The sequence below is a fragment of the Anolis sagrei genome, chromosome 6 (genome assembly GCF_037176765.1).
Source record: "Anolis sagrei isolate rAnoSag1 chromosome 6, rAnoSag1.mat, whole genome shotgun sequence".
NCBI classification, from domain to species: Eukaryota; Metazoa; Chordata; class Lepidosauria; order Squamata; family Dactyloidae; genus Anolis; species Anolis sagrei.
Genome location: NC_090026.1, coordinates 66,606,637 through 66,634,294, shown reverse-complemented (window position 1 = coordinate 66,634,294; position 27,658 = coordinate 66,606,637). Strand labels below are relative to the sequence as shown.

Below are 27,658 nucleotides of genomic sequence, written 5' to 3'. Positions count from 1 at the left end.
ATATCAGATTGGAGAATTGTTACTTGCAGCAAATCCAAAATTATTATTACTATTGATCATCACCTTCGATGGTAAAAGAAGAAAAAGAAATTCAGAAATGTCTACTAGAATCTAGGGATGGATGAGAATTTTTCTTATATTTTGAGGAAAATCTGGGGGAAAAAATCAGGAAGATTTGCCCACTTAGCCCTTCCCTTTGCCCCCCTGCAACCAACCAGGTAAGTATTTCCAGTGCCTTCCTTCAAAGAGCCGGTAAGTATGTCCAAGCTGGGATAAGTCTGCTTTTTAGACTACATCTCCCAGGATGCTCTCTGTACCAAGGGCCGATTCTGGGCGTCGTAGTCCAAAATAGCAGGGCTTCAGCTGTTTTAGTGGAATCCCATGCCCTAGGTGAGCCCCATCGGGCTATTTTTTGTCGTCGAGATGGATGAGGTTTGTATGCATGGGATCCATCCCTCTTCTTCCAGGTTTAGAAGGTTAAGGCACTGGATGAAGAGGATGGAAGGAAGGAAGGAAGGAAGGAAGGAAGGAAGGAAGGAAGGAGAAGGAAGGAAAGTTGGTTTCATCCTCTCATGGGCCTCCAAGTCATCTGAAACCAAATCAACACACAAAAGTGAACAAGTGGGTCTCCAAACTGGCTGAAACTGAAGGAAGAGACAAAGATGAAGACCTATATTCAAGACACAGCAGTTCCTTGAGACGAAGCTCGCTATGAATGCAAGAGGAACACAGGGCTTCATAATGCATCGGTTCTCAGTGTTCCCATCCTTTAACCTGGCAATGCAGGCTGTGGCTGGCTGCCTGAATTGGAGCCGAGAAGGAATTTTTCCCCGTCAACCCCAAATTGGCTCTGGTGGAAACGGGTTTTTGCCTTCTCTGCATTGCCTTCCTCCTGAATTGCTGCAAATGTCTTGATTTGCGGCTCAGGGGGAGTTAAAAGATGGGTTTCCCCAGGAGGAAGAATGGATCATCTGTTCTTTGTTCAATAAAGTACATCAATTAATACAATTGTCTTGTGCTGTGTTTTTGCTTCATAAAAAAAGTCAAGCACAAAAATAAAATGTATGACTGCCAAGCTCTTTTTCCACCGTAGTTCTATGTGATAAATTTTAAAAGGATATAATCTTTTCCATCAAAAACATCTTTTTCAAAAAAAAAGTACCTGATTTTGTCTCTACTGGTGAGAAAATATTCAGCACAGCCCTGTTGGAAAATGAAAATTTGAACTTTAAAAATTATATTGGTATTATTTATGATCAAGCTTTGGGGCATTTTTAGGAACATGGAAAACTTTATTGCTGCTGATGTAATTAGTAATTACAGTACTGTCGGATCTCTGTATCCATAGTCAGTTGGCCTGAAGCTGATGTTTCAAATTCGTCTGAAAACATCTCTTTAAAAGGTTCAGATAGTACAGAAATCTGGTTGCATCCCTAAAAAGGGCTTATGAGGTGGTTTGGTGAATCTGTGTAGTCATAATGCCCTTTGCATTACACTCAAGGTATTAGTGATTAGACATCTTGTGTTTAAGCCAGTCTTACTATTCAGCAAGTTACCAGACTCTACCTACACATTTATGATGTTTGTAGAACTATGAGAGATTTAGTCTTGTGGCAACAGAAACAATAACAGAATCCAGTGACCACTGAAAATTAACACACTTCATTTGGAGTAAGCTTTCATGAACTGCAGTCCATAAAGAATTATTCCAAATTAAATGTGTAAATTATTTAAGATATCATTAGAACCTTCAAGGATCTATTGTTGTATATGCAAATCTGTGTTTTGTTATAGACTGCAGCCAAAGGTTTTGGCATTCTTCTCTTCATACAAAGAAGAGAAATAAGTCTGAAACCCTTAAATTTGCAATGTAGCTTGTAATTGCATATGAATTAAGCCATGCAATGTGTAAAATATAGGAGAGAGAAGTAGATTAGAGAGAAATCACTGCTAACTTTTCTGGCCAAGAAATTAATGCATTTATTCATGGGGTTTTTTAAATCTACAAAACATTTCCACCTGCACTAAGTGATGCCTTATGTTAGCAATCCCCTGCCTTGTTTTTGTATTCTATTGTAAGTTGTGTTGCTTTGTGTCATTGTTAAGCTGCCTTGAGTCCCTATGAAACGAAGGGAGACAGAAAAATAAAGAAAACAATAATAATAATAATAATAATAATAATAATAATAATGAGACACCATATCAGGATTTAAAGATCGAACTGCAAAGACTCTGGCACAAGCCAGTAAAGGTGGCCCTAGTGGGTATCAGTATACTGGGTGCAGTGCCTAAAGACCTTGGCCTGCACTTAAATACAATTGGCACTGATAAAATTACTACTTGCCAGCTGCAAAAGGCCACCTTACTGGGATCTGCATGCATTGTTTGCCGATACATCACACAGTCCTAGACACTTGGGAAGTGTTCAACGTGTGATCCAATACAACAACCAGCAGAATGATCTTGTTTGCTGTGGACTCATCTTGTTGTGTTTCAAATATTATTGTTATTATTATCATCATCATCATCATCATCATCATCATCATTATACCCGGGGATCACAACACAGACATTTATTTTAGTTATCATTGTATTTATTTCTATCCTACTGTCCTCTCTTAAACAAGACTTAAAAATATTCCGAAAAGGGATTCAGTAATATGTTATCAGCATAGGAGTTTCAAATACTGTAATATGAAATACAAGTAAGCCACCTGCAAATTCACCAATGTGCCAGCATCACAACAGACCCCTCCTGACATCATAATATAACCATATATGTATAAATACCTCTGTTTCTGGCCCACAATGATTTCTTGCTAGGATGTTGGCCAGACAAGAAATATTTCACTTCAGTCTCATTTGGAGCTTATAATTTCCTATATTCAAGCAATTTAGGAGCATCAAAGAGAGAGGATTCATACAAGGAAGATATCAGATTGGAGAATCATGCCATTGTTACTTACAGCAAATCCAAAATTATTATTACTATTGATCATCACCTTCGATGGTAAAAGAAAAAGAAATTCAGAAATGTCTACTAGAATCTAGGGATGGATGAGAATTTTTCTTATATTTTGAGGAAAATCTGGGGAAAAAAATCAGGAAGATTTGCCCACTTAGCCCTTCCCTTTGCCCCCCTGCAACCATCCAGGTAAGTATTTCCAGTGCCTTCCTTCAAAGAGCAGGTAAGTATGTCCAAGCTGGGATAAGTCTGCTTTTTAGACTACGTCTCCCAGGATGCTCTCTGTACCAAGGGCCGATTCTGGGCGTCGTAGTCCAAAACAGCAGGGCTTCAGCTGTTTTAGTGGAATCCCATGCCCTAGGTGAGCCCCATCGGGCTATTTTTTGTCGTCGAGATGGATGAGGTTTGTATGCATGGGATCCATCCCTCTTCTTCCAGGTTTAGAAGGTTAAGGCACTGGAGGAAGAGGAAGGAAGGAAGGAAGGAAGGAAGGAAGGAAGGAAGGAAGGAAGGTTTCATCCTCTCATGGGCCTCCAAGTCATCTGAAACCAAATCAACACACAAAAGTGAACAAGTGGGTCTCCAAACTGGCTGAAACTGAAAGAAAAAGACAAAGATGAATACCTATATTCAAGACAAAGCAGTTCCTTGAGACGAAGCTCGCTATGAACGCAAGAGGAATACAGGGCTTCATAATGCATCGGTTCTCAGTGTTCCCATCCTTTAACCTGGCAATGCAGGCTGTGGCTGGCTGCCTGAATTGGAGCCGAGAAGGAATTTTTCCCCGTCAACCCCAAATTGGCTCCGGGTGGAAACGGGTTTTTTGCCTTCTCTGCATTGCCTTCCTCCTGAATTGCTGCAAATATCTTGATTTGCAGCTCAGGGGGAGTTAAAAGATGGGTTTCCCCAGGAGGAAGAATGGATCATCTGTTCTTTGTTCAATAAAGTACATCAATTAATACAATTGTCTTGTGCTGTGTTTTTGCTTCATAAAAAAATTCAAGCACAAAAATAAAATGTATGACTGCCAAGCTCTTTTTCCACCATAGTTATATGCAGTCATGCCGGCCACATGACCTTGGAGGTGTCTACAGACAACGCCGGCTCTTCGGCTTAGAAATGGAGATGAGCACCACACCCCAGAGTCAGACATGACTGGACTTAATGTCAGGGGACTACCTTTACCTTTATATGTGATAGATTTTAAAAGGATATAATCTTTCCCATCAAAAACATCTTTTTCAAAAAAAAATAGAACCTGATTTTGTCTCCACTGGTGAGAAAATATTCAGCACAGCCCTGTTGGAAAATGAAAATTTGAACTTTTAAAATTATATTGGTATGATTTATGATCAAGTTTTGGGGCATTTTTAGGAACATGGAAAACTTTATTGCAGCTGATGTAATTAGTAATTACAGTACTGTCGGATCTCTGTATCCATAGTCAGTTGGCCTGAAGCTGATGTTTCAAATTAGTCTGAAAACATCTCTTTAAATGGTTCAGATAGTACAGAAATCTGGTTGCATCCCTAAAAAGGGCTTATGAGGTGGTTTGGTGAATCAGTGTGGTCATAATGCCCTTTGCATTACACTCAAGGTACTAGTGATTAGACATTTTGTGCTTATGTAGTCTTACTATTCAGCAAGTTACCGGACTCTACCTACACATTTATGATGTTTGTAGAACTTTGATAGATTTAGTCTTGTGGCAACAGAAACAATAACATAGAATCCAGTGACCACTGAAAATTAGCACACTTTATTTGGCGTAAGCTTTCATGAACTGCAGTCCATAAAAAATTATTCCAAATTAAATGTGTAATTCTTTCAGATATCATTAGAATCTTCAAGGATCTCTTGTATATGCAATTCTGTGTTTTGTTATAGATTGCAGCCAAAGGTTTTGGCATTCTTCTCTTCATACAAAGAAGAGAAATAAGTCTGAAACCCTTAAATTTGCAATATAGCTTGTAATTGCATATGAATTAAGCCATGCAATATGTAAAATATAGGAGAGAGAAGTAGATTAAAGAGAAATGACTGCTAACTTGTCTGGCCAAGGAATTAATGCATTTATTCATGGGTTTTTTAAATCTACAAAACATTTCCACCTGTACTAAGTGATGCGTTATGTTAGCAATCCCCTGTATTCTTCTATTAATTGTATGTTTCTGGAGGATCCTTGTTCTTTTTAGTTTTTCCTACCAACTCAATTTCTGATTATGTGACTACAAACAGATATTTCTTTTTTAAAATTTACAGTGTACCAAAGGCCTGTAAAGTGTGGATTATAGGCCATACACAAACTCAAAGCTGTTTTTGTGCCACACAGACTTTTCCCATTGTGCTCTGCCCTGTTTTAGAGCTTGAAGGGACTCCCAGACTTTATAAAATGAAACTAGAAATGATCAACCAGGTCCCTTCAATTTCCATTTTTAAAATGTTTGTTTATTATTGTATTTTCTGATTTAATGCAGTTAAATAAATCATTCATACACCTGATCTTTCTGGGAATTCTGGGCCTGTTGGTCATTGTGATGACTCTGAGGATCCTGGATCTGCAGGATAGCCAGCAAGACATTTTGAGTCCTGAAAATGAGCAGTCTCTGCCTGAAGGCCACATTCCTGAAAGGCAGTTTACTCAGGAAGCAAGGTCAGAAACATATTGGTGTTCAGAGGAGGAAACTGAAAGTATAGGTGAACAGACTAATGAGAAGTTAGATGGGAGATTTACATTCCGCCAACATAGAGCTTCTTAGGATAGTTTTTAAAGCTTGAGATGCGAATTAGCCAAGAAGTCCTCATCAGGTAATCCAGTCCAACCTCCTGCCACTCCAGAGCTCATAATCTAAACACTCCCAAAAAAGATGGCCATCCAGCCTCTGCTTAAAAACCTTCAGAGAAGAACATTCCACCATGTTCCCAGGCAGCATATTCCACTGCTGAACTGCTCTTACTGTCAGGAAGTATTTCCTAATATGTAGGTGGAATCACTATTCCTGCAATTTAAACCCATTACTCAGTATTCCAGTCTCTTGAGCAGCAAAAATGATTATTCATTCTGTTATTTTTGCATTTGGTACCATTTTTACAAACAACGAATGCCCCGGAAAATACATACTTTGTTAACAGAGGTATAATTGTATGTGAAAAGGTATCATAGGGCTAAATAGTAGAGAAATAAGGTTATTTTAATTGTAAAGTGTCATGTACATTGATTGTACTGTATAAATAAACAGTAGTGGTGGTGGTGGTGATAAAAAAAGAGAAACATTTCCATATTATTTCACATTGTTTTATTTATTCAATGAAATAATTTAAGTAACTGAAAAAATGTTATCAATCTTTGCTAAGACTTTTTATGTTTCATTTCTGGCAGTAATCTTTTCTCATCTTGAAAAATCTATGCAGATTTCCCTTTGGGGCATCATGAATTGACATCAGGCCATTACCAGAAATTGATAGGATAAAGACTGGCTATGATTGTTAGGGAATTACATAGCCTAAGGAGAAGAGCATTGGAATGAGATCATTTTAAGGCAGGGAAGGGAGGTCACCTTCCCACACTGTCCTTTCAAAACATAGCAACATTACTATGGTTTCTGTATATCTTATAATAAAAAATTATATTTAAGTAGTTAGATTCCAAACTATGACATAATACTTAACATGTATGTATGTATAAATGGGGATGGGATAGGGTGCACTGGAAAACATATGTAGTTCAGTTCAGGATTTTATAGTTTGACTGATACTAATTTTTGCCTTTTAGCACCTGATAGTAACATTTTGTCAAAAAATAAAATAAAATAAACCAAGTTCCCCGTAAAACTGATCAAAACTAGCAGTTTACAAACAGAGAGAGACACATACACACACATTCCAAAGTTTTCAAATTACACCTGAATTTACACAAAAATGTTAGGGATTATTACTACAAGTTCATAAATATGGCTTCTATAAGTGAAAGTCAGGGGAAGTGGGAAGTTACAGATAGAGAGATATATGACATGTCTGGGATTACATGAAGCAGTTGTTGATTCAGGTCTTTAACCTTACTGAACTTTTGTTCTTGGTTTCATTAGCTGTTCAGCGTCACATAGCATAATCAACAGAAAGATAACACAATTTAAATAATGGTATAGATGTATGTAGCCTTAATTCAGCATTTAACCTACCATGGAATTAATGCTATAAGAACATGGTACTACTTTTTTGACAGCAGAACAGGAATCATATCCCTAACATACTTCCCCCACTAGGACAAAAGAAAATGAACAGCTTAGAAATACACAGTTGGTGGAAAATCTCAGTGAGTTCATCTGTTCACCACGTATGGAAAACATTCCCATTAATTCACAGTGAGTACACATCCCTTCACCCTACTCCACTTCTCTCTATATAAAAATAATAGCACTCAACACTCATGTGTCTCAGTTGGACACGGTCCTCAGAATGCTCCTTCTGCCAACCATAGACTCATAGAACCCACCCTCTTTTCCTTTGCTAATATGAACAGGGAAAGTGTGATGGTTCCAGTGTCCTGTCTGGACAGTGGATTGGGCTAAACCATACACAGATCCACTGTTCAGACTGCCCTCTCTGTTTGCCGTGGGCATGACCAGCCTTCCATTCAGGGTGAGCCTGATTTTTTTTGTTGTTGCAAGTGTGGAAAAGCATGAAAACAAAATTACCATGAATTCTAAGCATGCCGTCTTCATATATGTTTCTGAACCAGCAGTGATTTTAGCTAGGACTACAGTTAGAGAGGTTCATGCCCAGTGAACATCCACTAAACCAGATTAGCCAGGACAGAGAAACAATCTCCCCAAGTTGAAGGCTACAACTTAGAGTTTTATTATGATTGGCCAAAAAGGATGCAAGCACAAGCAATTTGCTTCAAAGGTACAAGCATAAACTCACAGAGAAATACATGACAAAATATACAATTCTGACAGCTCTTCAGGCTTCGCTCTCCTGATTGGCTGGAAAAGAGGCTGGCTTGGCTGCTCCTGGATTGGCTGGGGGTTCCCTTGATGCCACAGCCTGTAGGAGGAGATTCCCGTTGAAGAAAGATGGCTGGTGGCTGGTCGGTTTAAAGATCCGGTCTGTTGCAGATGTCCCTTGGGGGGGGGGGGGGCACAGTCAACGAGGAAATAATGGTTTAGATATGCTGATGACTCTCTGAATAACTCAAGTGTCCAGTTCCATATGAGACAAAGGTGCAAGACTCAAAAGACAAAAGTGGTGATTTTAATCAATCAAGGACTTGGCTGCCAGCATAGAGAGTTATTGAATTAATTTTTACTCTTCCTCAGGAACTGCAGGCTCTCAGCCTCAATTTAAATGGCCAAACATCCTTATGTTGACAAAGGGAATCATCTATCTCCATATACACACAAAGAATTTGATAGCTATCTGGCTTGGGAAATGGCTGGAGGGATCCTGGCCACCATCTCCTTTCCCAATGTAAAGTGGGAGCACTAAGAGGGGGCTGCCTTCTAGATACATTTTGATACATTTCATTTGATACAGTTTATACAATTTATAATTTTAGGAATTGACACAGTACATTAAATATACAAGTTATACAAAAACCATCAAATTGATACATTCTATTAAAAGCTTAGGTTCAGTAGAGTTTGTAGGATACAACTGCTGTTAAGCACATTCCAGAGTCTCCAGCTCTTTAGCATTTTGCAACACCGGGTCTGCAGAAAAGTTTTTAACAAAAAAGAAAAAAAAACATTATTTGCTTGAAGTCTCTTGATGTCTATAAATCTTTGGGGGGAGGGGGTATCATGGCTTGACAACAAAAGCATGGTGCAAACACATGCGTTATGAGTTTTCTAAATTAGAATGCATAATCCACTTTTTACATCTAAAAGAGAAGTACATTAATACCCTTTCAGGCTAAATGCAATGCATTTCCTGTGTTACAGAAATAAGATATTTGTGGTATCTGGGAGCTTAACAATTATAGATTCTATCTAACCTTAAATGCTCTTTTCTCTGTAGCTGTATTGTGTATCCCAGAAAACAAGGAACACATTATTTATTCCTGTGTTGTGTTTTATACTATAAGGCAACTGTATTTTTGATACCGGTTCCTCTTGTATTTGTATTTGTAGCATTTAACCTTAGGTTTTTCTTTCTTGCATCTTTGATCTGTGAAATAAAGATACTTTATATCTAGAGAAAGGCACTAGTAGATACCTATGGAAATCCTTGTGTCCTCCAGCAGCAGATATTGGAAATAATATATAGCAGTTATTGATAATTATTTAGTAATTACTATTGCATTATAGTAATTTTTGGTTTGTTGTGGTTCTTTTTATGTATCCATTTATTCAAGTGATGTTGCTGATTGATAATCATTGGAGTATAAATTGAGAATCATGTCTCTATCACAGATTATCCTAAGTAGAATCATGGTAGGAAGAAACATATGTGATCACAGATGTATGCATGAAGATTTGCTGTGTATGTATTTCATTGGGAATTTAATGTGAAATGGTATTTTCCAACTAGTCTATACAGAGTGAAATAAGACATGTGCACACTGGTATTTATGTTTTCTTCCTAAATTGTCATGTGAAGCCAACTACCAAAAATGGAAAGTTTGGATGAGGGCAAGTACTGTGCACTCTAAACTGGACTCCAGATTCAGCCCTGAAGGACTATTATGCTATCTGTCTTTAGCTTTCATCCAGTGGCACAAGGGCCTCAAATTATCTGTGCCTTCCATACTGCAGGGAATATAGAAATGGTGGTTTCAGGGTGAGGTTGGAGAGTATATTGTACAACAGTTCTCATAGGGACTGCCATCCCAATTTGACAAAGATAGATGGGCACATGCACAGTTACTCAAGAATAATGCTTTATATGAACTTAAGCTGCCCTTGTTTCATTTCTGTACCATGGGCATCCAATCCAGTATTTTAGAGCGAATCTACACTAATCCCATATCCCAAGCCTAATCTGGTATGGTGTACATCAAATCAGCCCTGGGGTGGTTTGCACAGCTACAAGCACAGATGCCAGGAGCTGTGGAGATTTGAGGGAGTCCTGCAATATTTCTTGGCTATGTAATGGGAAATTTTCTGGTTTAGCTAATGAATGGATTAGATGCCAAAGACTGTCTATGGATTAAAAACAGAATCTAGCAGGAATTATTCTTCTGTTGGAACTTCTGTGTCAGTATTTATAGCAGAATAAATTCCACTTGTACATGCTTCTTAAGAGATGATGAAGTTGAAAATGACTTGTCATCAGTAAGTAACAACAAAAACCACCAAACTATAATTTACTATAATTCACTATTTTGCCCCTGGAAGTTGTCATGAGAAATCTCTTTCATATGCCATTATATACATGGATATAACATTGTTTCACTTTCTCATCTTTATTTTTGGTTAAATTTATCCGACTTAAATAATATATCAGACTCAGTAGCATTCTGGGTTTCAGTGACCTTCTTCTTTCATTTTGACAGAATCTGTATCAGAACAGGTTCCTGGGCCTGGCTGCTATGGCATCTCCATCTAGGAATTCACAGAATCGGCGCCGGTGTAAAGAACCGCTGAGGTACAGCTACAACCCAGACCACTTCCACAACATGGATATTGGGAATGGCCCCCATGAGACGGTTACTATTCCACGTTCAACCAGTGATACAGACTTGGTCACTTCAGACAGCCGATCTACACTCATGGTCAGCAGCTCCTATTATTCCATAGGACATTCACAAGATCTGGTGATTTATTGGGATATAAAAGAAGAAGTAGATGCAGGGGACTGGATTGGCATGTATCTCATTGGTAAGTCTACTCTATCCTTGGAATTTTTACTTAATATTTCAAATTTAAAATACAGCCAAAGCAGATATTCAGAACTTGTGATCTACTAATCCAAAACACATCAGCCATCACCTTAATTTGTCCCCCATCTTGCATTCCTGATGAACAAGATCAGCAACAGGAAGTTTATCAAACAACAGCATTAGGAATAACATGAGGCTTATCAAATGCTTGCTAGTTTGCCTTCGGTTTAGAGAAGTGAATACCGTACACTAATATACAAGTTTAAAAGTATGTGTGCATCTCAGGGACCTTTCAAACAGTAGTTATAATACAGGAAAAATAGGATTACAAAACAGGTTAAAAAGGAGGTGGTCAAATGACTTTTGTGCTAAATGCACACTCAATCGCAGCAACTGATGGAAAACCCATTTCAAAAAGATCCTCCTTTATCCCAGTTCTGGGTGAAAAAGGCGGGTTTTCCCATGATTGTGTGGCCTTGCAGTCATGTAAAATTAGGGATTTCTCTCTTTTCCCCCCATGGAGAGTGCTTTTAACCCATGCTGGTTTTAAAAAAACCCAAACAGCAAATCAGCTGTTCGGGCTCCCATGGAAACACAGATGATTTCCATTTAAAGAGAGGGGAAACAGAGAGCCATTAGAGGTATCTGAAAGTATTTATTTTAAACTTTATATTAAATAGATTGGGAAAAGAGGGAAATCCAGCGGATTAAAAAAAATTCCCGCTGTTATGCACTGATATTTATATGCGCACATGGGAATCTTTATGTTTTTACATTGAGATATTCACATGTGAGTATATGAGGATAAGCGCATAATTAAGTGATTTAAAAAAAACTTTTGGCTAATGTCCCCCGTCCGCCCTGCATTTTATTCTGAGACACAGAAGGGCTGTGAGGATGGTGGGGGAAGAAAGCCCAGGACTGGCAGGTCTATGTGGAGACCTGCTATGAGGTCTTGAGTTCTTTTATTCCCCCCTTTAAAATCAGCATTTTGGCACTGCCTGGAATCACCCTCACTGAATTCAAAGAGACTTGAAGTGCACTTTAACTGCCATGGTTCAATGTTATGGAATCATAGGAGTTGTAGTTTCACAAAGTCTTTATCTTTCTCTGGCAAAGAAATCTGGTGACTCCCCAAATTACAATTCCCAGGATTCCATAGCATTAAGCTATGGTAGTTTGTGGTTTCAAACAGCATTAATTCAACATTGTAGACATATTTTTGCTCACACATGCAAAAACCCGATTTTCCAGATCAGGACATTTTAGTGCTCCTACAGCCCCATTCAAGCTATCTGCAGTTTCCTCATGCAGTAGCCCTTGGCGGTGTGAAAAACAGGACACCAATTGCTGACGAGCTGGCTTATCTATTTTCTGCATCAAGCCCTGCAGTGCATTTCTTTTTAAAGTTTTTATTTCTTTTAATTTAGTTTTATCTCAAACTCTTGTTTTGATTCTTCTGCATATATAACCGCTTTCTGAAACTGCATCATATGGCAGTGTAGATGGCCCCTTAAAGAGAAACACACTCTGTGGCATTCCTTCTGCACAGCCTTTTTAAGCATTTGGGGCTTGCAATCAGGTGTGTTAATGTAAATCTAATCTACTATCCACCTCATGCTTCCCCTCTGAGTTGAGAGTTACATTGATGGCAAGACTGAAAAGTCCAACAAAGAAGCATCCATTAGGGCAGTGGTTCTCAACCTTTGGATCCCCAGGTGTTTTGTCCTACAACTCCCAGAAAACCCAGCCAGTTTACCAGCTGTTGGGATTTCTGGGAATTGGAGACCAAAACATTTGGGGACCCACAGGTTGAGGACCCCTGCATTAGGGTATTTTCTCCTTTCATTTGGACATAGGTGTACTTCGCTTTCAAACAGTAGTCTCCTATGACAAATGGTAAACCTTTCTTTGAAGATGAGTATTCATTATATAGCACTACAGAAAGGGTGTCTTAGATAGATCTATACTACCATATAATGCCATTAGAATTCCCATTATATGGTCAATGTAGACCCATATAATGTAGTTTGACTGCATTGAACTGCATTATATGAGTCTACACTGACTATATAATGAAGATTCAAGTTGCATCATATGACAGTGTAGATCCAGCCTCAATCAAAGTAGATAATTTTTTGAGGTGGTATCCCTAAAATCGTTGATCTAATCTGATAAGAGTGAAGTCCTACTCTGCCTGGATATCACGAGTTCAACTTTTGAGGATGTCAATTTTTTGTTAATGTCGCTAGAACCATCAGTGACCATCTATATATATAAAAATCCTACTGGCGTCCAACAGGGAAGCAAAACTCTAAAACCCCTCCACAAAACTCTACCAAAATTGCCATGTCCCAAGGACAACCCACTAGGTACAAACTAATCCACTCAGAAATCCAAACAGCACAACAACAACCACAAAAAACGGCAAAACAACTGAGCATGCACACTGGCGCAAGCTCCCCGACTTGCGCACACGCGTGTGCGCGCCCCCTCACTCCCCCCCCCCGGCGCGGCACACACACACACGCGTTCCTAATATGTTAGGAATTGTGGGAGTTGAAGTCCTAAACACCTGGAGGCCCAAGTTTGCCCAGGCCTGCTCTAGGGGCCTGAGCGTGGATTCCCCCACCCCTCCTCCTCCTCAGGCCTTCCAGACTAGGCCTCAAGGCAGTCTCTTTCCTCTCTCACCGAGGGGCGGGATGCCTCCCAGCTGGCACACACGGGCCCGCCTCCCTCCTTCGGTGCAGCAGTTGCCCAGGATGCTGAGGGCCAGGTCGAGGGTGCGGCGGGGCCTGGGGGCGCCGGCCAGGACCCTCAGCAGCGGCGCCAGCCCCCCGCGCTCCCGGAAACGGGCGATGCCTCCGGCCTCCTTGATGTGCTGCATCCGGAGAGCCAGCAAAGCCTCGCCCAGGCCCGGCTAGGCGCCCTTGTGCAGCTGGGACAGGCAGGAGCCTAAGGAGCCGCTCCCAGGCCCCTTCCCAGTCCCTGGGCCTTTCGAAGGTGGAGCTGCCATCTTGGCGAAAAAGAGGCCCTTCTTCTCTAACTCAGCAGCGCCCGGGACTACACTTCCCGAAGAGCGTCGTGGGCCGCCATCTTGGCGCGGTACATGCTGGTCCCTGTAGTTTCTTCCCCACCTATTCTCCATTACTTATACCGAACATCGAGGAGGAAAAGGACTCACGTCCCATAGTGCCACGCGGCAGCTATTGACTGACGTAAAAGGAAGCAACAAGGCGGGATGGGAAGTAAAGGTTCCTGTATGGCATATCTCTGATGAAGAGCCTCAGGTGTATGTATGTATATATATATATATATATATATATACACACACATACACACACACACACACACACACTCTGTGCATAATGAGTACCTTAAAAACAAAAGAACCAATGAACGAAATCACACCAAATTTGGCAAGAAAACGTCTCACAACACAAGGAGTACGGCCATCACTCAAAAATTATGATTTTGTCATTTGGGAGTTGTAGTTGCTGGGATTTATAGTTCACCTACAATCAAGGAGCATTCTGAACTCAATCAACAATGGAATTGAACCCAAACTTGGCACACAGAACTCCCTTCACCAACAGAAAATACTGGAAGGGTTTGGTGGGCATTGACCTTGAGTTTGGGAGTTGTAGTCCACCTACATCCAGAGAGCACTGTGGACTCAAACAATGATGGATCTGCACTGAACTTGGCACAAGCGCTCAAATATGAATGCAGATGGAGTTTGGGGGAAATAGCCCTTGCCATTTGGGAGTTGTAGTCACTGGGATTCACAGTTCACCTACAATCAAGGAGCATTCTGAACCCCATGAATGACAGAATAGGGGGCAAACTTCCCACACAGATCCCCATGACCAACAGAAAATATTTAAGGCCATCCAATCCAACTCCCTTCACCAGGGCAAGAAAACATAATCAAAGCCCTCCTGACAAAGAGCCATCCAGCCATAGATATAAATAGATATGATTTACACACAGAGAGAGATAGTATTATAGATTTGAAAGAGACCCCTGAAGAATAACAGTTATATCTTGCCTGTCCCAGAGTAGGCAAACCAGACTCTCTCCACATCAACACTGACAAGGAAACAGCAGGAAATACTGTTTACTCACAAGCAGAAAGACATGACATAGATTAGAAACCAACACTTTCTCATTACTTTATTTTCCAGATCAACAGACTGGGCCACAGCAACGCGTGGCAGGGGACAGCTAGTGATGACTAAAGCCATTCTGGGAACTAATAAAAAATAATGTTTTCCAGCTCTGTACCAAGTAACTTAACTTAAGTTACTTAGATTTTAAAGGCCTAATACAGAGAGTGTGCCTACACCAGGAAAAATACCCTGGAGAGGTCTTGGAAGCACCTCAAGCTGTTTGGGTATCCAGATGATCAGCCTGGCAGATAGCTTATCAGCACCAGTTCCCTTTCCTCTTGGTGGCTGCTCTTGCTGTTGTCTCAACAGCCAAAATAGCTCCCTGACAGAGCTTTACCGGCAATGTTTCCTCTGAGGGGATCACAACAGAGCATCACAACAGAGCATCTGGATGCTCTATTGTGATCTCCCCAGAAGAAGAGATCACAACAGAAGAGATTGCCAATGAGACTGCCAGGGAGCAACTTCCAACTGGTGAGATGGAGCACCGGGACTTTTTGACACGTGGACACTAGATAATGTTGGATTCATCTGTCCACATGTCAAAAACATTAGGGGTCACTTTCCTGGAAACTGTGGAGCAATGTGTGGTTCTTCTTGTTCTAAATTAACATCTGGAAGCAGCGCTTTTGCTGTGGAACCACCTGTATGTTGTGTGGACCACTTGCAGCGGGTTCAATGTGAATACATCTTATTTGGCCCATGTAGACATGGGGAGAGTCTGGGAAACAAATTATCCTTTCATGTGCCATAGTGCATTACTGCACGTGGGGGTAATATTACATTGAAGTTGGATTTCTTCTTCAGTATCCTTCTGGGAAGACCAACATTTCAAAAAAAGAAATCTCATAAAAGTTCATTATGCACAAACCTCTAGGGGCCAATTTCTAGGCTGTATTTGTTCTTCTTCTTTATTATTCAACCATTTCTTTTAAGTTTATATCAAAAATATTTTTGACCTAATTAGCTGCTGAAACTTTGCTTTTAAAGCCCCATGTTTCTTTCTCTTCTTTTTCCCCCCTTTAATTTTATTTTTCCCTGAAAGGCAACTCTCTCTAAAGTTGTATGCAATACAAAAAAGAATCTAATTAGTAAGACATTTCTTGATATACTTATGCATTTGTTTCTTGCATAGAAATCATCATTCCGATTCTACTGAAATTCACAGTGAAGGCAACCTAATGAAAGATCAAGTTGTATTGGTTATGAATACATATGTAAAACATTGCCCCAAGTGTATAATAGTGATTTCTAAAGAACATTTCTCACAACAAGATGCCTACCATGTGAGCCACAATGCATTTCAGAGGATCTGAAAATATGGTCAAAGCATATTGGATCATATGAAGCATGCCTACTTCTGTTCCAGCTGAACTCATGACCTCTCAACTATTACACTATTTGAATGTGTGCCACGCAAGCATAAACCCCATATGGGTATCTATTGAGACATTTGGTCATTTTTAAATGCAGTTTATGGATAAATCTTTTGTTGAATGTTTAGTTCAACAGAATGTTTCTTTCCATGTAGGAGGCTATATAATATGTTTCTTGACAGCAGGTTTCTGTGTGTAGCAGGCAAGTGCGAACATCACACATCCACAAATGAAAACATTTTTTCCATGCACCAGGAAAGCAGTCCTAGAAGAATAAATGAGGGATGCAAATATTAAGGAGAATATAGTTTTCACATATTTAATATCCAACTTCAAGTGTTTCATTTTTAAAAAGGAGTGTGGTGATATGTTTCTTGCCAGAAAATGAAAAAACTGTGAAACTGGCATTCAACTTTACTTGTCAAACTGATTTCAGTGACCAGCTTTGCACTGACATATTTCATTTTCCTTCCACGGGAAACTTCACACATCCATTAAAAAAATAGTAGAGGCGATGTGATTGGTTACAAACATATCCATGTAGGTAAATTTATTGTGTTCCTTTCTCCCGTTTCCCTGCAAAAATGGTGGGGAATCATCCTCATCATTGCAGGAGTCTTTCCTCTTCCTGGATCATGTCATTCAGGACACAACAGAGCTTTGGAATTTTGCCCTCTCCCCCCCCCCTGCCCCTCCCCCCCACTTCCAAATATCTGTCGCATCATCACTGAGGGCAACCCAGGAAGAGGACAGACTCCTGCAACGATGAGGATGATTCCTTGCTGTTTTGGGGGAAGGGGTTGTGGGGGGAGTCTCGCGAGGCGACCCAGGAAGAGGACAGACTCCTGCAACGATGAGGATGATTCCCTGCTGTTTTGGGGGAAGGGGTTGTGGGGGGAGTCTCGGGAGGCACTGCCATCCTGCCTCCCCAGGCTTCGTGAGCACATAGGGCATGGGATGGTTATGGGGACACCATATGGGAAGTGTCTAGCAAACCCAGATGGCAATCTCTACTACCACAGCACCCACAAAGATTCAGATCTTCCTAGAAGATCTAGATCTGTCCAGGTTTTTTTACCCAGGTGTTAGAGTAAAAGGCTTTCCATGGGTTAAACCTGAGCACCAGCCGTGCCTGTATCTTGGGAGGTCTGACTTGGCCACAGTAGTCCATGTTCTGGTTACATCCTGAAGAGACTACTGCAATGCACTCTACATGGGGTTGCCTCTGAAGACTGCTCGAAGCTTCAGTTAGTCCAGCGCTTGGCAGCTTGTTACTCATGGGAGCAGGGTTGTAATAAAAGATGAAGATATAACAAATAACGAACAGGGCAATGAGGAGTATAGGATAATGGTGGTATGTGTGGCTGAGCTAGAGAGAGATTTGTATGAGACCTGAGATGAGAGAGGTTTGACTTTTAAAAGACTTTGTCTGAGACACTTTAAAATGTGTAACCAAACACCATATATGAATCCTGTTCCAAAATATCTTCAGCCATCTTCCTTGAAGTAAATCTTCACCTCAGTAACTGGACACAAGTCTTTGTTATAAGAAATTGAACAAATAAATATTTATTTAAGGATTCTCTGGCTCAAAAAGCTTTATGGATACACAGTAGTTTCTTCTCAGTATTCTTTAGATCTAGTTACAGTTAATGCTTATATCATGAACCTTTGAAACAGTTTCTATATTACTTCCAGGTTGGCTTATCTTCCTTCCAAGCTGACTTGTTGTACTTTAAATTGTTATTCCTTCCTCAATCTTCTGACTGGGTAAATATGTTCTTGTAGTTTCTTCACCTAAGCAATAGGTTAAGTATAAATTTGTCTCCAAAACTACACTTTTACCCTCAGTTCCACTAACGCTTAGGCACAGTTTTGCCCTTTATTTACTTCAGCTCTCCCACTGAAGACACAAAATATTACTGGGAATTTCTTTCCCTTAGCTCACAAGCTAGTTAGTAATACAACACTGGTTCATTTAACCCTCTGAATCCAAGGCTGAAGACTTAAACTGCTTGGTCTAGCTGCAACATAGCTAAAATCAACCTTCCACTGGCTCTGCTTCTCTTGACAGTTAGCTCCGCCCCCTTTGGCTCCTGATCTCTGCTAAACTGGATACATTTCTATAGCAAACTTGGTTACTATGACAACGTATCAACAGCAGACCTGTGCTTACAATATACTAACCTTAATAAGCATATTCAAAACCTATATTATAATTGGATATTTCATTACAGGGATACAGGGAGTGTATAACTCTCTTGCTATGCCAGCTCCTCTGGCTGCCTATTAGCTTCCAGGCTAGGACCTTAAGATCATCCTGGAAGGCCCTTCCCTCAATCCCACCGCCATCGCAGTCACATTTGGTGGGGACAAGAGACAGGGCCTTCTCTGTGGTGGTCCCTTGGCTGCGGAATTCCCTCCCTAATGAGTTTAGATCTGCCTCTTCCCTCCTAACCTTCCGGAAGAAACTTAAATCCTGGTTATGGAATCAAGCGTTCACAGAATAGTTTTACTGGAGAAGACAAGATTTTGTTGGACCGTACTTGTACTGATTTGGACAATGATTTTAATCTGGTGAATTTTATCTGATGAACTGGTTCTAATGCATATTTATAACTATTTTAATGTATATAGATGTATTTATTAGTGTGTTTTATATTATGTTTGGCATTGAATTGTTGCCTGTTGGAAGCCATTCTGAGTCCTTCCTCGAAGGTCAAGAATGATGGGGTATAAATGTTTAAAATAAATTAATAAACCACATTAACCTGGATGTCTTGTTTGGACTCCCCATGCTCATGCAACAGCTATACTACATTATATGGCATTGTAGTTGGGTTCTTAGTCCTTGCACACTATTCTTTCTTCATTGAATAACCTCATTTGAGCTGAGGTCCATGATAGACAGAAGACTTTCCCAAGGCCTCAATTGCATGAGGAAAGAGAGGCCTGTGGCTATCTTAATTCAGTTTAGATCTCCTTCATCAGTGAGGGGGGTCTAATCTTGCTTATTTGCCCAACCAGATACAGTCTTTTGAGTTTCTAACTAGAACCAAGGAAGTGCAGGTTCAAATCCTCAAACATGAAGCTCACTGGATGATTATGGATCAGCTAGTCCCTTTCAAGCTGTGCCTACATTTACTGGATAAATCTGTTGTAAAGGGCTTCAGAAGTCCTCCGATGCAACCTGGCAATATTCCTGGAACCCTTTGGCTGTCCAAAAGGTTGGCCAGCCTAATGGTAGATTGGCGTATCCCCTATTACGTCGCTGCCAGCAAGCAGCTGTCCTCCAGAAATACAGTATCACTGGCAAACTCCTGTGTGAGAGCTGTTTACTGGTGGCTATACAGCAGCAGTTCCACCAGCATTGTGGACAATTGATGGAGCTGGATCCATTTGGATCCAGCTGTCCACACCTCTGTTGTTCTACAAGTCCAGCCATACATTGTACTTAATCTCCCCTATAGTTAATTTTTTTTCTTAATAGTAATTTATGGTGTTATCATTCGTGATTATAAAAAGGTGAAAATGTGCTTTGTACAATTATAACTTTGTAAAAGTTAAAAATTTGGTGAAGGCTTAGAAAAGGATGGTGCCCTATTTTTCCAAGATTAATTTAACATATTTATAACCATAAGGATGCCTCCAAAACATGTCTCTAGAAATTTTCTTCCATTATTTTATGTCAAAAACAGCTTTAATAGTTGTTATTTTTTGCTGCCTGGTGATATTTTCTCTTCCCCTCGGAGATGTGAAATTTACACTTCAAAAATTATTTTGTGTGGGCGAGACACAGTGCCTGTGTTGCTGATACCGTGTTTGAAACTCTGGCAGGTTTAAAGTTCACTAGAGTATACTTGCCTGCTTTACTAGCAGACTGATACCTTTATCATGTTCTGAAACATTTGTGGTCTTCTGTGACATAAGGCCTTACTCTTTATATAGCCTTCCTGGAATTGCATGGAAATATCAGTGAAACACATATTATTTGAAGACAATATTAACATTATAAAATAAATTGAATGGAGGTGTGATAGAGCCACTAATTAAAATAAAGAACCTTTGTTTAATCAGTCTAATGCTATAAACATTAATTAAATATTCAGAAAGATACGACCACCAGGTTTTCAGGTCCCACTGTGTTTTATCTTTCCAACCTCTGGCGATTGTGGGGTGTATAGCGGCTATCATAAATTTTAATATATCTGACCATTTGTTGTTCCCCTCCTTTACCTCTATGTTGAGGGACAAAAATTGAGCTTTATTCCAATGTAGTTTTTGCTCTATTATTTCCTCTATTACTTCTCTAACGGTATTATGGTATTTTTGAATTTCAGAGCAGTCCCACCACATGTGTGAAAAAGTACCAATCTCCCCGCATTTATGCCAGCATTTGTTAGAATTGTTTTTCGTAATGTTTTTCATAATGTGAGCCAATTGAGAGGAGATCCTATACCATTTTGAAATTATTTTCTTTTGTGTTTCTTTTATTCTTAGATGTTTAATTTATTGGGTTTTATCGATCCAGGAGTTTACTAAGTTTTCATTGAAGTTTATATTCTGTTTCCAGGCCTCTACTAAAGTATGTTTTGTATTATAGGATATTTAATTAATTATTTCATCCATGAAAAGAAAAATAAATATTTGAATATTCAGTCAAGACAAGATTGGTTTAGGAAATGGTCTTGTTTAATCGACAAAACGGAAGGAAAAGATAGGTACAGAACTTTAAATCAGGCCTTCCGGACAATTAAATCAATATATTGATTCAAGTAACCCAGATGGGGGTGGGAGGGAGGTAAGGGTGGATGGGTGGGGTAATTAATTAAGATATACGGTAAAGGGAGTCACAATTGGAACCTGTATCCTAGCCATAAAGATTGTAAACAGTTTTTATGTTATCTTTTAGATGGCTAAGGTTCGTATTGTATTGTTTTGTTATCTGTATGAAGAAATTAATTAAAAAATTAAAAAAATAATGCCATAAACAAAACTGTATGTCATTTATATTCTTATGTATAGAAGAAAGCCGAGTAGGGTTATGGAGAGGGAACATGTCCTGCTTTGATTTTTCTTTAATTAGCTTAACAGACAAGCTGATGCCATATTGTCATCCATTTAAACAGATAAATAATAATAATTAATATAAGGCAGTGCTTTCAGTTTATCTTTGCTCTCAAATAATTATACTTTTTTGTGTGTGGTGGTGTTTGTTACATTTACAGATGAAGTCTTATCTGAAAATTTCCTTGACTACAAGAATCGTGGGGTGAATGGCTCTCATCGAGGTCAAATTATCTGGAAGATTGATGCCAGTTCTTACTTTGTAGAACGTAAGTATTTTATGATGCTGTTATTTATACACTGTAGTTTATTGAACATGGGAAGAATTGAACTCCCCATATTCTTTTGGGAATTTCAGATATGCAAATAATAACAAAACTGATTGCATACTTGAGATGTGCTTAGTGAAAAACAGCAGGCAATGAAGCATGAATGCAGTGAGTGGAATTACACCCATAGTTCCTTTTATGTTGCTATAATTAAGCATAAACTCCTCACAGTATCACACAAGGAGAGAGTTTCGCAATGTGTGCTAAATGCCTCTGATTTTGAGAAAGGGTGATTCTCATTCTCACTTGTTCTTATTTGACACCAACATAATTAAATCAGCTGGGGTTTTTAGTCTTCTCCCAGTGTTCACAAGGTGGGATCGATTTTAACTGATCTGTTTGGCACCCTATTCCTTGTGAGTCACTATAGATGGCAAGCTTTAAAAAAACATTTCTCAAAGTTTGAAGTCTTTGTGTTGGAATAAATAGTCCCCTGTTTTCTTTTGTTGATTCTGATAGTCTTGACATTTAGATTGCAGGGTGTTTGGGGCAGTAATCTTTTCCCTTTTGTATTGATGTGTAAACTGCTATGTTTATTGATTGTATTATGCAGGTGAATAAATTATACAAGGAGTTTAAAGAGGAAAATAAATGGGTATAAAGATTTATAAAAAATATTTGCTTGAAGACATATATCATGATTTTAACATACATTGAGACATCTAATTTTAATTTGCACCATGAGGAAAGGAAGGTCATTCTAAAGTAGGAATGAGTGAGATGTAGCCTGAAGGCCTTATTCAGCCTCTATCTGATTTTGTGTCCCCTGATATTCTATTCTACTGCATTATGGTGCCTGTGATACAGCATGATGGTTGCAATTTGTCCTTAAGACAAAGTATGTGTATATTATGAGCTTTGTTTTCCAGCTATAAGAGCTATTGGAAGCCTCTAGAGAAGGAATGAGATTGTGTGATGGTCCTGATGTGGCTGAACTGTAACTCCAAGCAGCCCTAGATAGCAATTCCAATGGTGAAGAAGACTGGGAGTTGGAATCACACAATTTCTGAAGAGCCAAAAATATCTACTCCTGCTCAAGGACATGTGGACTGTTGTCCAATGAGTCACGGGGAAATGTGGCTATAAATATATAGTTGTGATTAGAGCAACCCGGCTGGGGGCTCATTTATATGGGGAATATAACCTATATTTACCATGAGTTCAATTCTGGCTATCCTCACGCTGTAGCAGCACTTCTATTAGGTATTGTGAAATAAGCTGAGTATCAGATATAGCCACAGGTTAGGAAAAGTCAAAGCTGCTCCAGAGTTTCCCTGCAGAGCTTGATATGAGTTCCTGGCTATCACAGGTGCCCCATGCTGACATTAGAAAGGTTCCCATGCTACCAGGAAGAAAGTGTAGAGATCAGATCCCTCATTCTTTATGGTTACGTGAGCGGTTTTGCTGATGTCAGCACATGGCATTTAAGATGGTCAGGAGCTCACATGGAGCTCTGCGGCTATCTCAGAGCAGTGCTGGCAACATGAATAGGTCACTACCCAGATATTATGTTTTCGGCCCAACTAGATGATATTAACTCTGACCTGCTACCAAACTGGCTCCAGATTATTATTATTTTTCATGTCAGGAGTGACTTGAGAAACTGCAAGTCACTTCTAGTATGAGAGAATTGGCTGTCTGCAAGGACTTTGCCCAGGGGATGCCCAGATGTTTGATGTTTTACCATGAGAGGCTTCTCTCACGTCTCCGCATGGGGAGCTGGAGCTGACAGAGGAAGCTCAACCTGCTCTCCCCAGATTCAAACCACTGACCTATCAGTCATCAGTCCTGCCGGCACAAGGGTTTAACCCATTTCACCACCGGGGGCTGGTATAGGCATGACCTGGTATATATAAAAATGAGGAAAAAGTGCCAGAAAATACTTTTTACCCCATTGGTGATATCTTCTGATTTCTCTTGGCTGAAGGAGGTTTGAGGCTTATGGTTTAAGTTTATTTCTGGGATCCTTTGGTATTAATGAAAAAAAGACCCATGACTTTGATACATATTTTGTGCCATCATTGGGATGGTTGGGAGACTTGAATTGCTCTTGCCTATGGGCTCATCCAGCACAAGATTTAGCACCACCAACTTATTAAAAAGAGTCAGTTGCCATTGTAAAAAAAAAGTCACATCTTTAAAGTCCGGAATTAATTAATTAATCAATCATACCGATTTTCTGCATTAATTCAGCGGAGCGTTCATCTGGTAAACAAACCTAGAGCAACAACTGTGCAATTATTGTCTTTAGTAACCAACATTTTAACTTTGTGTACACAGACATATGTCTCGATTACTGCCTTGTTTTGTACCTCTAACACAACTAATTCAGGTACAGTTATCATGTATTTAAAAATAAACAAAGTGGGAAAAAACCTTGTTTATTCATGTTGACTAGTGAGCATAGAGAACTTTCTGAAGTTCAGCACATCTGGAAAGTACCAGATTGATAAAGGATAAACTAAGGTGGGCTTGTGCAATTATTATTATTATTATTATTATTATTATTATTATCCTGCTTTATCTCTCCATAAGTAGATGCAAAGTGGCTAATGTTAAAAGCATTAAAATTCAGCATTAATACAATTTAAAATATACAGATATTAAAACAGTATTAAACATTATTAATATTAAAAACAATTCAGATTAAATCCATTAAAAACATAAAAATCCACAGCAGCCCCTGACATGTTCTTAAAAGCCTTCTTCTTTAGAAGCCTTCCTGAATAAAAAAAGTTATACTACATGTCCTTTGACCAGAAGCTGGCCATTGGATTTGCACTCCAGTGTTTCTAGTGTCGCTGTAAAAAGGGCCTCCATTGTGCATGTGGCAGGGCTCCACTGCATTGCAGTAAGTGGTCTGTGGTTTGCTCTTTTCCACACACGCATGTTGTGGACTCCACTTTATAGCCCCAGTTTTGAATATTGTCTCTTCATCTTATGATGCCAGAGCACAGTCTGTTCAGTGCTTTCAAGTCGCCCAGTCGTCTGTGTGCCCAGGGGGAGTCTCTCATCCGGTATCAGCCACTGATTGAGATTCTGGGTTTTAGCCTGCCACTTTTGAACTCTTGCTTGCTGAGGTGGTCCTGTGAGTATCTCTGTAGCTCTTAGAAAGCTATTTCTTGATTTAAGGCATTGGCATGCTGGCTGATATCTGAACAGAGGATAGACTGGAGATGTCACTGCCTTTGTCCTTTCATTACTGGCTGCTACTTCCCAACGGATGTCAGGTGGTGCAATACCGATTGAACAGTATAATTTCTCCAGTGGTGTAGGGCATAGACATCCTGTGATAATGCAGCATGTCACATTAAGAGCCACATCCACTGTCTTAATGCGGTGTACCCTCAATTTGCTTCTGACATGATAAATAAATAAGCTAATTCAGGTGGGTTTCTCTGAGTTTGCCTTTCCTGCTAATCTCATGATGTCGCTGCAATAAGTACAGGAGCTCTGTGCAAATATCCTCCCTCTATGGAGACTTAAGGATATTAGCTCTTTCTTGTCTTGGGCTGTCAGTTGCTTTGTTGTAATTTACTTCTGAAGAGACAAAGTATTTCCTGCTCATTGAGCAAGGGATTGTGGGATGCCCCTGACTACCCCCATAAGGCTTGGATTTGAAGCTGCTCGTCTTAGGCAATTCCCAGTGGAGTCTGTCTGTAGTGCTCACCTGCACTAGTCTCAAATTGTAGACTATCTGCTTTAGTGAACATGTAGATATACTGCAGGCAGGTGCAGTTTGATCCATGAAAAAGCTTTTTTTTATAAAAAAAACTTATAATGTAAATAGATAGATAAAGCAAGGTAAAACTTTTTGGACCAGAAAAATTCACTCTGGGTTTAGCTGCATTATTAATAAGTCATGAAAACTAAAGGTTCTAGTTGAAAAACATACACTCTTCAGCTCATCAGTGCAAGGGGATGGGGAAGAAAGCTTTTCAGGTTGGCTGATATTATGGTACCCTTGTGGAATAAACACTTTCAATGTTTTGTTGTAGTTGTGGTCAGGCCTGTAGCGGGGGGGGGGGGGGGGGTTAGGGGTTCAACCCCCCCCCCTGAAATGTTTCAGATTTTTTAAAAAAAACCTGGTTTACTCATGAATTTTAACTGGTTAACCAAATTCCCATACTAAGTCTATGAGATGCAAAAAATTAAGAGTCTCTCCAGAACTGCAAGCACTATCTCAAGCAAATATTGACAATTTAGTCACACTGTCATTACTTGCAGCAATAGCCGATGTAGTGAAGCAACCAAGTTGGTGTGTGTGTGTGTGTGTTGAATGTTCTCATTAAGGAGGCCAGACTTGGTGGAGGTGGTTGACAGGGGCGGAGCTGCAGGCTATTGAAGGCTGCTCTGCCCCCTGCTGTGCTCTTTGCTTCAGCGTGAGCTAGGAGGCAGGTTTCAACATGAAAATTTCAACCCCCCCCCCCCCCCCGCACGAAAATTTCAACCCCCCACGTGAAAATTTCAAACCCACCCCCCGCCCGAAAATTTCGACCCCTCCCGATTTTTTTTTTCTGGCTACGGCCCTGGTTGTGGTCCATGCATTGTCTATCCAATTGCAATCACAGTCTTGACCAGTTCCTCAGGATAGCTAGCACTACCGTGTATATGTGGTATGACATATTCTACCTTCCATTCTCATGCTTGTTTTGAAACTACAAATATCTACCATATTTTCTGGCATATAAGACTACTTTTTAACCCAAGAAAATCTTCTCAAAAGTTAGGGGTCATCTTATACGCTGGGAGTCATCTTATACGCTGGGAGTCGTCTTATAGAGTGGGTGCTGAAACTTTCAATCTGGACTGGAGAATCTGTGGTTGCCACATATGGTGGGGAGAACTCAAAAATGGCAGTGGCCACATCCCTGCCATATGCAGCGACTGTATGAAAGCATTAAGGGCGACGCTGTACAAGTACGGTAGAAAAAAATCCATTCATCAGGATTTGTGGACTTAATGTGGTCCCGATGGTGAGGTGAAGGGGCGCCTCACCGGGAAGATGTAAGTGAAGGGCGGAGCAAGCTGCAGGCATTCGGGGTGTCCGGGATATGGAAAAAAGAGATAGAGTGGCCCTGGGCCCAGAAAAACACACCTCTTTTGCCTGTCTGGCCTGCCCTTGTATCCTATTAGTGTACCTCCTCCTCTGCCTCTCAGATTTCGCTCCTGAAGACAGCAGTGAAGCGGTGCAGGTGCACATGTGCGAGATCTGAGAGGCAGAGGAAGTACAGTAATACGAAAATTACCATATTGAAATCAAATCTGATGCTTTTAAAAATTTTATTTGGTGTGCATTGGAAGAGGGTAGTCTTATACGGTGAGTATATCCCAAACTCTATATTTTAACTGAAAAAGTTGGGAGTCGTCTTATGTGCCAAAAAAATACGGTAACTATGCAATTTGATGTCAAGAGCACCTTGACAGATATTTCTTCATCTCCTATCATTGCTTTTGTGTATTTTTATTTAGCTGGATAGGAGGATCATTTCTGCAGATTCATATTTAGTTGATAATAGGCAATGGATTTTCAAAATAGCGTGAGGTCACTTTAGTCTATTAGCAAGTCGGCAAATAATCACACGGATAAATGTTTCCAGGATCAAGTGTATAGTTAGTCTGTCATAAGTAGCATTGTTTATTCATGTTGACTAGTGAGCATAGAGAACTTTCTGAAGTTCAGCACATCTGGAAAGTACCAGATTGATAAAGGATAAACTAAGGTGGGCTTGTGCAATTATTATTATTATTATTATTATTATTATTATTATTATTATCCTGCTTTTTCTCTCCATAAGTAGACACAAAGTTAGTTAAATTAATACAATTTAAAATATACAAATATTAAAACAGTATTAAACATTACTAGTATTGAAAACAATTCAGATTAAATCCATTAAAAACATATAAAACCACAGCAGCCCCTG

The 27,658-nt window shown here is 39.8% G+C and overlaps 1 protein-coding gene across 6 annotated transcripts in view; it reads left to right on the top strand.

Annotated features, from left to right (window-relative positions):
* The window catches only part of HECW1 (HECT, C2 and WW domain containing E3 ubiquitin protein ligase 1), a 246,207-nt gene that overhangs the window by 106,772 nt on the left and 111,777 nt on the right, over positions 1 to 27,658 (top strand). For all 6 annotated transcript variants that reach the window (XM_060781570.2, XM_060781573.2, XM_060781572.2 and 3 more), the window contains 2 exons: positions 10,461 to 10,785; positions 21,564 to 21,671. In XM_060781570.2, coding sequence (XP_060637553.2) covers positions 10,461 to 10,785; positions 21,564 to 21,671 — 433 coding nt within the window. The remainder of the gene's footprint in view (positions 1 to 10,460; positions 10,786 to 21,563; positions 21,672 to 27,658) is intronic.